We start from the raw sequence: 15,580 nt of genomic DNA on the forward strand, positions 1-15,580 counted from the left end.
GTCAACCTACGCACCACGTAATTGGCCCTTTTCAGATACCCACGCTACAGTGTCGCAGTTGCTGATGAAGCAAGGAAGCACATAATATTTTGTACGTATTGCTTGCTCAGAGCTGTATACACATGTGGCTGCTATTGGCACATTGTGTAGAAAGATAGTCGTTTAGCGGAGCTAAGGAAATCAAATGTCGCAGATAGTCCAAAGGGTCATCGTTAAAAAATGCAACATTCTACGGAGCTCGAGATTTTGGAAATTGTTATTTGTGTTATGTGACCCTCTTATGCAGAGGGATTTCATTGGCATAATGAAGTGATCCATCATTGTCAACATGATATATCGCACGTTGCATCAGACCGAGTGTCTATATAGCCCTTTGGACCCCTTCAAGTCATACCTGGTTCCCATTCTACGCTCCACTAATATTTGAAGCGAGGCTGGTCGGTACCAGCAGCCCGCCTATTTCTCCAGACATAGTATCCATGCATAGCGACACAGCCAACGCTCACAAACAAGAGTAGACCAGCGTTTACCCAGTGACCTGTTGGATAGCCCTTCTTGGCTTCGTTTGCCTTATAGATCCAGACACCAACGATTTGACCAGGCGCTCCCATGGAAATATTGAGCGCAATGGCCAAGCCGATGGCCGCCGTGGAATGAAGGTTGGACGACAGCCAGCCTAGAAGAGGAGGGATACAGGCGAATGATCCGCACGCCGCCACGATCAGACAGCCATATCGAGGCTATAATGTTAGATATTTGCTTAGAACTAGAGTTTCGGACAAACGTACACTGTAAGAATCGGCGGGAAGAGTTGCAGAGGCAATGAAGCCGACGGCACCTACCAAGGAGAATACAGCGGAGTGAAGAGCGCGGCTGATGTAAAGTTAGAGAATGTTAATGTCAGAGAGATTGATGTATTGCTCACGCATTATGTCGGTCTGCTGACCATGAAACAAGAAGTGTAACAACGTAGGCAGCTGCGTAAGGAGGCACTGTCATCAACTGGGCTCTAAGATCCGCAAACTATATGCCGTTAGCTGATGTAGACCTCCTATAGTCCTTTTACGTACACCGAGGCCAGCTGTGATAGAAGGCGTGAAGAGCGACAGACTGGAGAATGGGGCTGAAATGCCGAAGTAGATCTTGCCGCGGTTAGCAAAGGGTCTTGGTGTCAGAAAACAACAATACTTACCAGGTAATGGCACCAGAGCCTCCATTCCAGCAGCGTTGACTTGGCATCCTCCCATGTCATGGACTTGCTGTCGCCGTGCGATCCCTGCTCAGACAATCTATATGCTGCAATGTCCTTTTCTTCAGCAGAGAGCCAGCTGGCTGACTCGGGGAAATCTGGGAGTCCGAACCAGACGAATGCCGAAGAGATCACGGAAGGGATACCCTCGAGGATGAAGAGCCATCGCCAGCCGGAAAGGCCATGTACCTGATTCATATGGCCAACTCCATAAGCAATGGCGCCGCCAAAAGCTCCAGCAAGAGTAGCAGATGCCAAGATAGTCGCGACGCGAACCGAGCGCTCTTCAGGCTTGTACCAGAAAGTTAGATAGTATACTAGACCAGGGAACAAGCCGGCCTCAAAGACACCGAGAAGAAATCTCAGAACCGTGACAACAGCATAACTGTGAGCTGCACCAAGACAGATCGTGATAGTGCCCCATGCAAACATGAGGAACGCAATCCATCTGCTAGGCTTCATCTTCTTGAGGAAGTAGTTGGACGGGACTTCGAAGAGAGCATACGCAATGAGGAAAACCATGAGTGCAATGGTAAAGTCGTAGTTGGTCATGTTGGTTTCCGTGAGAAGATCATGACCGGTCGTATGGTTGAGAACCTTGGCGTTGCCAATATTGGAACGGTCTAGATAGCAAAGCAAGTAGATTCCCGCAGCCAAGGGAATGATGCGAACATCTTGCTTGCGCACCAGCTTCTTTTCAAGAGCTGGATCAACTGCCGTGGTGCTCTCTAGCCGAGAATCGGAGTTCTGCTAGGTGTCAGTTTGGGGGTCTTTTTGGAGAAGGCAGGAAACGTACCTTTTCATCGCCAGCCACTTCGGGATTGCTATCAAAGTCGTTTCGCGCCGCCATCTTGATGTAACAACCTCAAAGCTTGAAGATATCTCTTGGCAGAAGTCAGTGAAAACTCTGGCAAAGGAGGAGAAGGGCCAAGAAATAGAAAAGTTAAGCGAGGCGAAAGGACAGTTGCATCTCATCTCGCGGTGACCAGCCGGAGGTAAGTATCCCCGCATAATTCAAGCCCACTTGGTTCCAATTACATACAAGATCTGCATCGTATTCGCGGGGTTGAGCATCTCGGTTTCGGTGGCCGACGCCGAACCCCATGTTTTACGGCCCCGAAAGGTCTGAGCTTATTATAACGGATAACCGGCAAGGAATAGATCATTTAACTTGAAAACATCACCTTAGGAGAAGCTTAGATCGTGAATTGTTTAAGGCTAAATATTGGTTGTCCAATCGGTGCGGAGTAAGTTCAGTCCTACCCAACGCCAAGAGTGACTACTGATATTCCCGTTGATTACCACCATTGCCAAGCCTCGGCGAATTCAGTCTCAAGAAAGGCTTAGATCAATTTGGTACATGAATATGTTTCTCTCGTCCACGTTTGCCTTGAATCGGGCTATCTGACGGGTGTAGGCACTCCGGAAGGTAAAAAGTCCTACACTAAATTTAGGATAGACTTCGCGCGCTTATCATATACTTAGAGGTCTTTAAACCAATTCTTCTTGGTACCTTTGTGAAATGTCAGAAGTTTGCTTGCTCTATGAAACGGAGTAAGGCTAGGCCGTCGTACTCGGAACCGTTTGGTGGGTACACCGAAGTTCTCATATCTGAAAGCTGCCTTTGGTCTGCTGTTGCCTCATTAAGGTGGTTCTTTGGTTCTAGCCGTCCACTATTTTGCCAGGAAAGGAGCTTGCTGCAATTGAGCATTGGGGCTAATCCCTTAGGTGCAGCGTCATCAATAGCTTGCGAGATTGGCAAAATCTATAGCTTCATATCTATGAGTGATAGGATAAGCCAACACCAGAGTTACCAAGTTTATAAGACCTGCAAATGTTTCATAATAATCCCGCTGTTGCATTACTGGTATACAAGACCGTATCATGAGATTATGCGCACTTCTAACTTCTTGACTTGACATCTAGCAATTGCATACTGTACAGCCATTAAAGTTCAACCAAGATTCCATTTCATGGTATTGTTACTTCATACAGAGCTTGAAGTTATATGTAACGAGGTTAGGTTTTGCTGCGACAACTCGCTCTCAACCGAAAGGAATCGTTCTATAGAGGGGCAGACGATCCAGCCTCTTCCAACATCTCGGCTAGTCTTAGGGAACCTTGGTAGATCTTCTTTCCTTCTCTAGTCCGTTCGCCTGCATGATCACGGTTCCAGTCCATGATGACTGAGACAACCCCTTCCAGTGTCGTGAGAACTCCTTTGTACCCTAGCCCGCCCTCAGAGATAGGCTTCCTAGCCTCAGCATCAGATGCTATCAAATGAGTGCAGATGGTGATGAGCCCGGGCTGAACTGTTCTGAGATCGCCTTTGACCTCTGGAAGCATTCCTTTGAGAAATGGGAGGCGATAAGGAAGTAAGATGAACCATTCGACGATATACGTCATAAAAAGGATGACCAATGGCGGCACGATAACATTTCGAAAAGGGTGAACAGATAAGACTTCCACAGCGGTATAAACGTCTCCGAAAGTGATTGGCGGACCAACATCCGTGACAACGAACGGCTTACCAGCCTGAGTGCAATTCTCTTTTGCTAGTGCAGCTTCATGATATAGATGGGCGACGCTGACGTTGGCGCCATGAACGAAGTTCTGTACGATGTGCGGGACCCAGCTATAAGAGCATTAGAGATAACGGTAAATCATTTCGGGCGAGACTTACGTTTGATTGACATCTCTAGCCAGTAGATTGCCAATGGGATTATCAGAGGGATGACCATAGATACCATTCCCAGGTCGAATGCATCCTGTACGAAAAGACGGTTCATTCTCAGCACACACGAGACGTTCTGCAATGGCCTTCGAAACAGCATAGTTGGCAAAGTATTCCTCATGTTTCCGTAATGGCTTATCAAAGTCCTGTGTATCCATGACCTGCCAATAGTGCTTCGGCTCTGCCCACGGTACTACAAAGGCTTCGACTGGTCGGATGGATATCGAAGCTGACGATGTTGAGCTGAAGATATCGGCACCGACTGCACGAGAAGCAGCCAAGACGTTCTTGGTTCCCTGTATATTGACGGCCTCGGTGAACTTGTAGAGATACTTGGACCTGGCTCCAGGTATGATGACAGCAGCTGTATGGAAGACTGTGAGTGGCAAAGATGCTATTTTCGGATCCCACGGCTTAGAAAAAGCATTGCCAACAGCAGGCTTGGAGGTAATGTCTGTCTGCACAAAGTCCACTTGAGCCGCGAGACCTTCCCGAAGATCATTTCGCTCAGTCTCTCGAACATCGATGATTCGAATACACCTAGGGAGTGTCCCACGAGCCAATAACTGGAGAACTATATATCCGCCAACAAGTCCTGGCACATTCGTCAGTACCAACTAATGCTGGATGGACAGAGGAGGCCTACCATTGCCTCCGGTGACAATATATCTTCTATCTAGTTTGGGAGGTAAACGCCCATCGAAGTTTATTGGAGACTTTTCAAGGGTTTCGTAGGTTTTCCTCAGTAGCTCTGGGTCCCAGGGCTCGCCTCTCAGTCGTCCAACCTGATGGGGCGTCTCTTTCAGCAACCGGTTGGTGCGCAGAAGATAGAGGATGAGAGCCACAAAAAAGACGCCTAGTCCAAGCAACACCAAGAAGAGTGTAGCAGCCATGCTTATGACGCTTGCTGGTGCTAAGGAATGTGTCAAAGCCAAATTTTCATCCAGTGTCGGAGACCCCCTTTTCGACGGGCGATTTGATGTAACAAGAGGCTTTCTGCAGCATCCTCAATTGTCAATCCATTGGAAGATGCTTTTCGTGGGCTGAAACATGGCCAGACAGCCCCTGATTTCTCCGATCAAGTGCTGAGTCAGGATATATCCTTGTCGACAACCGCTTGGTCTAACCTAGTTTGTCGAATGTTACCGCATGGTGCAAAAATAACACGGCAAGATTAACGTGATTGCATCGGACTGAAATTATCTTGATCTCAGCCTTAACTGTTTATCCCGAAACATGGCTCGAAGTCTAATAACCTATCAACAGTCTTGTGGCCATCCTTTCTGTAATTCTGGGACAGGGTATGGTACCCTGCTTCATTCTCCGCCTTGATAACAAAGCCTCGGTTCGTAGGCATGCCTTACTGTCTTACACATCAGAGCGCAAACATGTATTGCTATACGAGGTGACACGGCTTATGCGATGCAAGGAGAGTTTCCCAGGAAATATGTTAATGCGCTTCCTGGCGGTGTGAGCCATGACCTGCCAATCTTGGAAGGGTCGATGCCTGGGGTGTTTTGTGTCGATGACAACCAAAAGACCGATCGATCCAGCCTTTCCAGCCTCCACAAGTGGGTTTAGTGTAGGATAGAAAACATTAAAGGGACAAGGGAACAGTGACATTCTTCGCCCATCACACCGGAGACGCTGTCAGAATTGTTGATGACGCGCACTAAGTTCAGCAGCTTTTCCAGTATGATTTGTACTAAGCCCCATTGTCTGAGCCGCCAAAGATCTCTTCTTCCTTCAAGCACCAATTTCTGTAACTTGGGTACCAAAAAGTTGGCCGCCTATACCATTCCACAGGGGCTTTCCTCAAGTGACGTGTAAGTTGGCAGTGGAGACGAGAAACCGACACGTGAGGGCTGAATATAGCCTTCTCGAAGACTCCAAAAAAGTTCACATGCGCTCCCGAGTGACGCCATGGACCTATCCACTCACTGAATGCGCTGTATTCATTCGGCAGCTGTGCTGGCTCATTACGTGGCCTGACAACTAAGCCAGGGCGGGACGTGCTCGCGTGTTGGACATCATAAAGGAACAAAGTCATATTTCATCCCACCAAGACGTCGGCTCCTTCTTGTGTCTATAGATCAGGGGGCCTATGATGCAAAAAGGGCGGAGCGTCTCTGGCTCACCGAGAATCGTGACATTCTTGAGTGGGCTGAATTAACAGCATAAACACTAACTCTAGTATCCGTCCCGGGATAGGTCAGCTAGGTCGAGGAATTATTGAGATATGATAGTGCCGTTTTACTTTACGATTAGTGAAATTAGAAGGATATGGTGAACAAAAACATGAGAGTTCACTTGGCGGCAGAATCATACAATCAAGCCAAAAAGTGCATGATTCTTTTCTTCATCCTGTAGCCTGACGTCAGAATGACGCTTGATTAGCTGTCAAACTTGCTTCTAACCAATGCCGACACCGGGAGACCTCCGCGGAGCCTGATTGGCATGGTAGCGAAAACAGTCCAGACATGACCGTTTATGACTTTAATACCGACGCAGTGGGCTCGTTGCTCCTGTCTAGCGCTCCAGGGCTGAATCCCTTTCTGCCCACCAAACTCAAAAGTTGCCCCTTTGTTCTCTAACTGATCACTGATCACCCATTCATCCCCATGTGTCTCACTATGTCCCATCCAGATTATTCCATCGTTCGCTCCAGCTGAAAGGGCCTTTGGTAATGGATCCCCAGGAGGCAAGGAGGCTGGTCCCGATCCTGCCAGCTCAGCAGACCTCAGGGTACATCTTTGGGGAAGATCACTCGCCTGGCCCTTCATCACCACCTCACAGGCTTCGAAAGAGAGTCTTGGTCGCCGTGGCTTGCGAGGGATGCCGCCGAAAGAAAGCGAAAGTACGAGGCTTCTCTCTGATCGAAGACGGGTAGGCAATACTAATGAGGCCTTTCTCTTAGTGTGACGGCAGAAAGCCAACCTGCAGCCGTTGCTTCTCCAAAAGCGAGGCATGCTCGTACGAAACCCCATCTGTTCCTGTCGCCGTGCAGAAAAAGTACGACATCTTGCTAGTCGAGAATCAGCAGTATCGAGAACTGTTTGATGCCATAAATAAGAAGTCTGAGTGCGAGGCGCAGGAAATTTTCAACCGACTGAGAAGTTCGGATCAGCCCCTTGCTGTCCTCGAATCTATGAGACAGGCCGAAGTTCTGCTCCCGAAGCCTTCGACAAATACATGGGGTTCCGATCCTAGACTGGCATTTTTCGACCAGAAGGCATTCGAATCGAGTGTTATTCAGGTTCCTGCCAGGCCGTGGACAACAGTTGCTGGAGATGGAATTGTGTCAGAGCTAATAACGGACTTCTTCACTTGGGATAACTCCTATATGTTTCCCGTGCTCGATAGGATCACGTTCGTGGACGAGATGAGAGCGGGAGATGATACAGAAGTGAAATGGTGTTCTCCTTTGCTGGTAAATGCTATTTGCGCTAAGAGATGTGTAAGTAGCCAGCCGACATTCTCAAAACATAACTAAGCAAGTGTAGCTGATGGTTGAACGAGGAAAACAATTCGGTGTTATGACAGGCCGTAACCTCTCCGAGGCCTTTCTCGCCGAGGCTAAGAGTCATTTTGAGTCTGAACAAGGCCGACCATCGATACCAACTGTCCAAGCGCTACTTCTGATATACCTTACCATGGCAGCCACGGGGAAAGACAGAGCTGGTCTGATTTACCGCCTCACAGCCTATGAGATGCTCAAGCAACTCCGCTTGGAGGCGAGGTACAAGACAGCTAAGAATAACGTCCCACCTCAGACTCACGACATGATGTTGACATCGAAGACGCTTTGGGGAATATTCCTTTTAGAGAGGTGGGAGCGAGCTAATCCAATCATAAGACGTTGTATTGACTGTGAGCGTTTAGTCGGATAGCTTATTTCTACAACAGGCCCTCTACTATTCCCCCACCTCAAGTCCCTAAACCCTTCCTATCCATCCTGACATTCACCCATAAAGGAAATCTGGATGTTCTTGACAGGCCTTGGAAAGATTCATCTGATCTTGTTCCTCGGCCACCTGGAGTATTGGCAGCTGCATGCTCATTTTCCGAACTTCTCTATGAGATCATGCAGTATCTCACAACTTCCAAGTTCAGACGGGGAAGTGAGGAGGATATTCATGCTAGACGGCTATTCTTTTCTCGCCTCATACAGCTGAAACATGACATACCTCGCCAGTTGGTCGTGGAGCAGAATCTTACACCAGTAACGTGTTTCTTAAGGTAAAGAGACAGCTGGCTGAAATTTCATTCACTGACAAGACTACAGAATAGACGAGAACCTAATCCTATACACATTGCTTCAGGATATGCCTATCGACATACCATTTGGTGTCCCATACAGCTCGACAGTCAAGGACTTGTGCATTCAACACTGTCGTCACGATACCGAGATCATCGGGTCATTTATCAAGAAGTGGCCTACAAACCTAATGATAGCACATCAACTGTACATATCGATGCAAACGATGGTCCCCGTACTAGATGACATCGCGGTACAAGATCTGTTTACAAAAAGTTGTCGGATGGCGCAGTTGTCTTCTGGCAGCGTTAGACTCAGTGGAGTTCTCTTACAAGCGACTCAAGCCTTCGTCTGGGCTATGGAAAAATTCATCCCGGAATCTGCAAGGCAACATCTCGAAGGATTGACTCAAGAAACAGTTGAAAAGGACTTGCCAATGAGCTTTGCCTTGCCTCCCCGGGGAGAGGTCATGGAAGTCCTGGCTTCTGATGAAAACGACCAGGAATGCTCGATATGGAACTTGGGCACCTTGATCGAGAAATGGGCGATGCTATCGATGGCTGGAAGCAGACCATCGTCGTGACCATAAAGAACGAGAAATTCCTGCACCAGATGAGAAATGATCTTTGGCTGCGTCATATGCTTGTTCATCAAACTAGCGTTCCCCTTCCATTGTTTTCGCTTTTGAGCCACACTGTTCCACCGAGTTCAGGAAGAACAAAACCATGCATAATTCTCTATGACTCCTCGTATTCGATGGCGACATGATATAGTGGGGTCACGGGATACTGAGGTTTCGTGATTGTTTCACTCGGAGGCTCAGTCTCAACACGTGAACGCCATATCAGATGATCAACGCTAAGCAATGAGTGGATTTCGGAGCCTTGGCTTAGAGGGTCATCTTACGCGTCCCTAAGGTAATGCCAAGTAGATCACCAGCCACAGGCATATGCTCATCATGACAAACGTGATTCGGTGATTCCGATGCGAGGTGGCTCAGCCCCGGGGTCATTTGGTGCATGTCCGAACGCCGAGCCACAGCATGCCGATGCATCCGGCTGCCAAGTGGCCGGGAGTGCCGAGACCCGCGCCGCAAACACGTTGGTTCGGGCAACTGCGCCACCTTTGCCCAGAGTGAGATCACATCAGCCAAGATCAATAAACCTTGTTGGAGCTGAATGGCTTGATGACGACAGTGTCTACTTAAGTACAGCTTGACCCCTCACTTTACATCACTGCTCAAAGCTAGAATTACAGTACAACTGCACAAATACACACAAAAAACACAAAACAACATGTCAGCTCAAGATTACTACGGTGGTGGTGGAGGTGGCTACGGCCAGCAGCAACAGCAAGGTGGTGGTTACGGACAGCAACAAGGATATGGCCAACAACAACAGGGCTATCCTCAGCAGTTAAGCTAGCTACCAAGCTCCAAGCTCCAGCTGCAGTTACTAACAGAACTTCAACAGCAGCAATACTCTCAAGGATCCAACCACGGCTCCAACCAGCCCAGCTACGACAACCGTGATCAATCGTACGGCCAACATCAAGGCGGACAATACGGCGGCGGACCTGGCCAATACCCCGACGGTGCAGGTGGTCCCGGCGGTCCGGGTGGCCCGGGAGGTCCGGACGGAGAGCGTGGACTAGGCGCTACACTCGCAGGAGGAGGTGCAGCCGGCTGGGCCGCTCACACAGCTGGCAGCGGTCTTCTAGGCAGTCTAGCCAGTGCCGCTGCTGGCGCCATTGGCGCAAACTTCCTCGAGCACAAGTTCAAGAAGCACAAGAAGGAGAAGAACAGGAAGCACCACCGCGACGGACGCCCTCGAGCTTTCACCGGCGACTCAACCAGCAGCAGTGACTCCGACTCTGGTGATGAGCGACGTCGACGAAAGGACGATGACTTGGCCTACGGAAAGTCTCAGTATGACAACTCCTCTCGACATGGACATGGAGGCGGTTCTCATGGAGGCTCCAGCTCATACGGTGGAGGCGGCTATGGTGGCCGAGATCAGGGCTATGGTGGTGGTCGGAGCTACGGTGGCCAGGGCGGATACGGAGGTCAAGGCGGATATGGCCAGCAGGGCTACGGCGGTACCCGGTACTAAGTGCACCTCTATGGCACTCAGCGGATTGAAGAACGAGACATGATCTTTTGTAATTGATATGAGCCGGAAGAATATCGACGTTTAACGTTAGACACGAATACAAATACCCTACAACACTCGTCTGTTGAGCCTTTGTGTGACAAGCCCAAAGATTGCATTATATCCGGTCAATTATGCTCGCGCTCACTTTCGAGAAGCGTCTTCGGTAGTTCGACCCAGCCCCGATCGCGCTGAACTTCCTCTCCCTGCATATGCAGGTCATGAACTTAACCCCGCTAAATGATGTCTTGATCTCCACGTATGACACAAGAACCTGGTAAAAATGATACGCCGTTAGCATTATCCGAGATACCATGCGCCGAGGACACCTCATTACCGTGACTTCAGTGGTGGAGCGATCGTTCCATATGCGTCGTTTGCCAGACTGGATCTTCATCTACGGTAATAACCGAGAATTCTTTTCCTTTCCAGAAGTCAATGGCATTCGGTAGGAACGGATGCGTGTGAAGGTAAAGCTGTTTGATTCCAGATCGCCGAGCTGTCTCGACTAGCGTGTCGAACAGCCTGGAAGCTAGCCCTGCGCGACGCCATTCCGGCTCGACGTATAATCTCAGTATCTCTACTACATCCTCGGATTCGAGAGAGATATGCGAGAAGCGCCCATCGTAAGCCACGTAGCCAATTGTCGCAATCAGATGCCCGTCGGAATAAGCTGCCAGAAACGCGCCTTGAGGATGGTCGAGATATCTGTCCTTGAAGATGTCGAGTTCCTTCTGGGCCATTTGATCGCTAGATGATTGGTCGAGAAACGGGAACATGTCCGCTCGGGCCTTGGTTATGAAGTCCACGATTGCGGGAATCTCATCATGTGTCACTGGCTGGATGGTGATATTGGACATGTTGAATTTCGGGTGATAAAAGTCATTGGGCGCCCTGAGTAGATAAAAATTTCACGATAGAAATATGGCGCAACGAACTCCACATCTAAAACTAATCGTGCTCGCGAAAAAGAAGCTTATTTTCATCCATCTAATCTCGCTAAATTGACCCTTCTTATCAATCTATGACCCCATGTTTGACGATGCTGCCCTCCAACTTCACCATAGCCCAGCCAACACCCGGCAAGGTTTTCCCTTCGCTACTCTTTACTTATGCGACCATTATCTCGTTCGCAGGATAAACAATACCTGCCTCGTTTTTTCAGCAGAGAAGACCCAGCCCTAGTTTTTTCTGAAGGTCTAGCATTATATATGGGTATTAATTCATGCATCACGCTCTACAGCATCACCAATAATAACCCCAGAGGAACAAGCAGTCCGCCAGCAATAGGGGAGACAACCTAGGGGAGTAGCCACTGACAGCACTCTATCACCACACCCTGCTTTTCAGCTGCTGCAAGCATGTTCATATTGGGCAATTCTCAGTCGCCAACTGCATACCAGCATCGGGTTTCTACCATGGGCAGTGGTGCAATGCAGCTCAATGATCATTCAGAGCGTGACAACCTTAATTACTAGATTTCCATTCCCCAGATCTCTAGCGTTCCTCGTTTTTCGTGTCAATTTCGTGACTGAACCATTGTTGAAACAAGCCACGATGCACACTAAAAGCTCCCTCCGTCTTTCTTCTTCTCTCCTGCTCCTATTAGTCGCAGAGACACTTGCCGATGACGACGATACTGATTTTCTTATGAATGTCTTCTCTGATCTTGGCCCGTAAGTCTTCGACACCTGATTGATAGTTAAAGCTTATGACATCTCAACAAGATATATCAAGCTAACACACTGAAAAATGCCAATTAACTTCAGGTTTCTAAAGGCAAATATAAAGCCTCAATAAAGATAAGTCTCGTAAATGAAATAAAAATAATATGCTTTTATAACAACTTAATCAGTAAGAAGCTTAGTCTCCTAGACATGGCCACTAATGAAGTCACACATGGCATAAACAAATACAGTTAAAATCACATTAAGTTCCCTCGAACAAGGTCGACACCTGATAACCACTTGTTTTTTTTTTACCCCGATGGGCGGCCATGAGAACTGACCCAGTTTCTCGGTATCCTCGCATTATTCTGTGAACAATTTGCTCGACAATTCCTTTGTGAGACCTTTACCTGGTCCGATCATGTTATCTTCGCGTGCGTTCCGTTGGGCATCATGACAGCGATTGCCGGTGCCATTCGGGTCCAAGGCCACAAGTTTCTCAAGGCCTTCATCTGTCGTGCCCGTGAGAGCAAAGCCGCCGCTGAGATTGAGTACATGTCTCCCACTTCAGCCGAAGTCGGTGTACTGTTCAATGAAAGGGTATCGTGCGAACAATGGGACAACCCGAAATTGCTCATCTTATAGTATTCCCCGATGAGTTCCTGAAGGAGAAGAAGGGTGCACAACATCAATCATATGGCATACATACCCTCAAGTGCGCATCTCAAGAAGGCATTCTATACAAGGAAGGTATGGTGTGAAACGTAGGTTTCTCCCATCAATCAGTGTTAACCTGATGCTAGGCTATTGCGATGAACTTGATCTGGGAGTACAAAATTGGTTAAAGTCATTCAAGGGTACGGAGGCTCGTAAAAGGGATGTCGAGCAAGCAGAAAACGAATTTGGTCATTTTATCTCAAGAATTGAAAGAACAAACCCATTAGAAACGTACGATGGGTTTCCCAAGTATTGGGACTCCCTAAAATCCCCTAATCTACAGCTGAACATTGTAACCGAAAAGATATCGCCAAGAAGGAGAAGTATTGAACTCCACTTGTCCGCCATTGTTGCAGGCCTCCCTTCTTGTTATAGCTGGTGTCGTCCCTTACCGCGCTCATGGCTACGAGACTCAACTATAAGGGCTTCCCTACTACATCGGCGGCTCAGTCCTTCTTTTCATTGTCATACTTGCATGCTCTGTTACCATTGAGCGAAGCACCAAGGAGTTCAAATGGCGGCCGAGCTTAGCATCACTAGTAAGACGTAATATTCCTCTGAAGTCCGACATCAGTCCATGGATTTGTTTTGAACACAACGGAAGCAGCGAGTCGGTGACCAAGACTTCGATTCTTATGTGCCACCCATGCCATTAGACATGGAACCGACCAAACTTGGCACAAGCCGTAAGCTGAGTCATACGAAACTGTCCAGATTCGCCCTTCATGCCGACAAAGAGGGTCTTGGAGTACTGGATGACATTCTCCTGTGCCTCAATCCCGTCTTCAGCCTGAAAGATGTTCTTCCAAAAGATGCTGTACTGAAGCTTGACTTGCCTGGCCTCGGTGGGCAAAACATATGGGCAAAAGACGCATCGGTCTACTTGGCGTTCCTCAAGTTCATAACGAAGGAGTCTAAGTGTAATTTCGACGATTACCTTTCTTTGGCAGCTGTATTCCATACACTAGACTGCATTTACCTTATGGCCCCCAATGGTGAACACATGGCGTATGGTAAGGCTTTGTCTCGAGAGGATGAAAGGGTCGCCGAGTCTCATTTCAACGATCACAGAGCGGGTTCTAAGCCTCTAATCCGACAGTCTTCTGGTGACTTGCAAAAGCTTATAGAACATCTCTCTCTGTTTTTCCCGGGCACGATCAAGAAGCTCCTGGTGTTCAGAAGAAAAGGTCTGACCCAAAACTAGGCAATGCGTTTGATGGTCACAACTTCTCGAGGGGCAAATTCTATCCATGCATAAAATTGGCGCCAATACGCAGGGAACTCAGATGCAAATTCGAATTACGTGACGAGCTACTGAGGAGTATGTTTTTTGTTTCAAAGGACCATGCGATGGGCGGACTGCTGAACCAAGAATTCAGCCATCAAAGTAGGTTCTAGGTGAAACCCTTCTTGAAGGGTTATTGGGCATACGTATAAGCTAGAACGGAACACTTCCAGTCATCGAGGGACGTGAACTACATATGCGTTATCAACAAAGTGGTCTCTAAAACCTATTCACTTTGGTAAAAGGTGGTCATAGCAAGCTTGATGTGATATATTTCTCCCGGAGTGAAATTATAAATGCAAACAGATTCATGCCTCATGTGTATCCATCAATGCCCGTCAACCGACAAGGTCTAAGAGCTGACCTTTGGTGAAAAGCGAGTTCAGCCCTGAAGGCCGTCGGCTATCATCGCATTAACAAGCTGAACATGTCGGTTGGCGTTTGTCTCGCTCCACTCGTTATCGTAGTTAAGTCCATATGGCCAAATATGTCCTCCACCACAGTTGATACGAACACCAGCACCATCCCAAGACTGAAGCAGAGGAGTCGCCGTGCGCCAATCATTCGCAGCACACTTTCTATCAAAAGCTGCAGTCTGGCCAATTCCAAGAGTGTGAGAGATCTCATGCAAAGCAGTGCGTTCGCTCATGTAAGACCGGTTAGAGCCGAAGCGAAGACTTCCGTTGAAGTTGGCATCGGCTGTTGGAACGCCGGGAACGTAGGAGACGCGAATGGTCTTTGTGGCACTGCCCAAACGGTTGTATCGCGCTGCTGCGAGTCGCATGGCATTCTCAATGCGGCTGTAGGCATCGGCTTGGTCGGCTGATGGATTGGAGACCTTCTCGAGGGACCAGTTGATGGCGGCTGAAGTGGTGGAAACGCATGCCACGAGGGCAGTGAACATAGTAGAGAACCGCATGACGAATGTTCGTGAGAATTAAAACCGTAGTGGTGAGCACACCTCTTGGAAATGTCGATACCCAAGGCTCTAAATACTTCTCACAGCTCAGTCTATAGCATACCGCTACTACATCAGCTTCCATAATCTGCATTATTCACGTCGATCAACTTGACCCTTATCATTTCAAGGTTTCATCTATCGGCTCACATGGCCACTTTTGTAAAACGATACGGAGTATCTGCATCCGATTATCCTGTTCGAAACATCTATGAAGCATTCGATTGGGTAGGATGTTACTCAGACCACATTAGCAATGAAACCCTGCTAGGCTTGCTAGGATCTTGAAGCGACCGAATCCCAGCCCAGCGGAACATTTTAAGAGAAACAACTCTAATTGCGAGGCTGATGAGCTTAACAGTGACTTTGATCGACCTTGTACATTCTAACTAAGCCCTTTGAGAGTACTTGAACTGCAAATACATGTACATTTCCCCTATGACAGGAGGAGAGCACACCGATCTTTGGCAGGCAGAAGAGCAAAGAAGCAAGTTGGTGACCCCTCACCAATAAGTTACCGGCGATCACTTCAGTAAGCGGAAGGTGTGATGGCATCGCGCAT

General features: G+C 48.3%; 8 protein-coding genes; 4 read left to right on the plus strand and 4 right to left on the minus strand.

Annotated features, from left to right (window-relative positions):
* Positions 1–416: 416 nt before the first annotated feature.
* On the minus strand, positions 417–2,099 carry FFUJ_10493 (related to putative tartrate transporter; the record flags this gene model as incomplete). XM_023569282.1 has 6 exons in its annotated part: positions 417–740; positions 789–873; positions 926–1,023; positions 1,071–1,142; positions 1,193–1,996; positions 2,046–2,099. The coding sequence occupies 6 exons, from the start codon at positions 2,097–2,099 to the stop codon at positions 417–419; spliced, it is 1,437 nt and encodes a 478-aa protein (XP_023436519.1).
* Positions 2,100–3,313: 1,214 nt separating this feature from the next.
* FFUJ_10494 (related to cholesterol dehydrogenase) lies at positions 3,314–4,876 on the minus strand (the record flags this gene model as incomplete). XM_023569283.1 has 3 exons in its annotated part: positions 3,314–3,884; positions 3,933–4,578; positions 4,630–4,876. The coding sequence occupies 3 exons, from the start codon at positions 4,874–4,876 to the stop codon at positions 3,314–3,316; spliced, it is 1,464 nt and encodes a 487-aa protein (XP_023436520.1).
* A 1,793-nt stretch (positions 4,877–6,669) lies between these two features.
* Positions 6,670–8,824, plus strand: FFUJ_10495 (related to pathway-specific regulatory protein nit-4; the record flags this gene model as incomplete). XM_023569284.1 has 5 exons in its annotated part: positions 6,670–6,840; positions 6,901–7,440; positions 7,487–7,812; positions 7,866–8,222; positions 8,269–8,824. 5 exons carry the CDS (start codon positions 6,670–6,672, stop codon positions 8,822–8,824), a joined length of 1,950 nt encoding a protein of 649 aa, XP_023436521.1.
* Positions 8,825–9,536: 712 nt separating this feature from the next.
* FFUJ_10496 (related to glutamine rich protein, nitrogen starvation-induced) lies at positions 9,537–10,352 on the plus strand (the record flags this gene model as incomplete). XM_023569286.1 has 2 exons in its annotated part: positions 9,537–9,603; positions 9,730–10,352. 2 exons carry the CDS (start codon positions 9,537–9,539, stop codon positions 10,350–10,352), a joined length of 690 nt encoding a protein of 229 aa, XP_023437207.1.
* A 383-nt stretch (positions 10,353–10,735) lies between these two features.
* Positions 10,736–11,251, minus strand: FFUJ_10497 (uncharacterized protein; the record flags this gene model as incomplete). The annotated part of the gene is made up of 1 exon (XM_023569287.1): positions 10,736–11,251. One exon carries the CDS (start codon positions 11,249–11,251, stop codon positions 10,736–10,738), a length of 516 nt encoding a protein of 171 aa, XP_023436522.1.
* Positions 11,252–12,511: 1,260 nt separating this feature from the next.
* On the plus strand, positions 12,512–12,903 carry FFUJ_10498 (uncharacterized protein; the record flags this gene model as incomplete). XM_023569288.1 has 3 exons in its annotated part: positions 12,512–12,638; positions 12,704–12,813; positions 12,862–12,903. The coding sequence occupies 3 exons, from the start codon at positions 12,512–12,514 to the stop codon at positions 12,901–12,903; spliced, it is 279 nt and encodes a 92-aa protein (XP_023436523.1).
* Positions 12,904–13,421: 518 nt separating this feature from the next.
* On the plus strand, positions 13,422–13,979 carry FFUJ_10499 (uncharacterized protein; the record flags this gene model as incomplete). The annotated part of the gene is made up of 1 exon (XM_023569289.1): positions 13,422–13,979. The coding sequence occupies one exon, from the start codon at positions 13,422–13,424 to the stop codon at positions 13,977–13,979; it is 558 nt and encodes a 185-aa protein (XP_023436524.1).
* Positions 13,980–14,442: 463 nt separating this feature from the next.
* Positions 14,443–14,979, minus strand: FFUJ_10500 (uncharacterized protein; the record flags this gene model as incomplete). Its single annotated transcript, XM_023569290.1, has 1 exon — positions 14,443–14,979. One exon carries the CDS (start codon positions 14,977–14,979, stop codon positions 14,443–14,445), a length of 537 nt encoding a protein of 178 aa, XP_023436525.1.
* Between the last annotated feature and the right edge of the window lie 601 nt (positions 14,980–15,580).

This window comes from Fusarium fujikuroi, chromosome FFUJ_chr10, assembly GCF_900079805.1.
Source record: "Fusarium fujikuroi IMI 58289 draft genome, chromosome FFUJ_chr10".
Classification (NCBI taxonomy): domain Eukaryota; kingdom Fungi; phylum Ascomycota; class Sordariomycetes; order Hypocreales; family Nectriaceae; genus Fusarium; species Fusarium fujikuroi.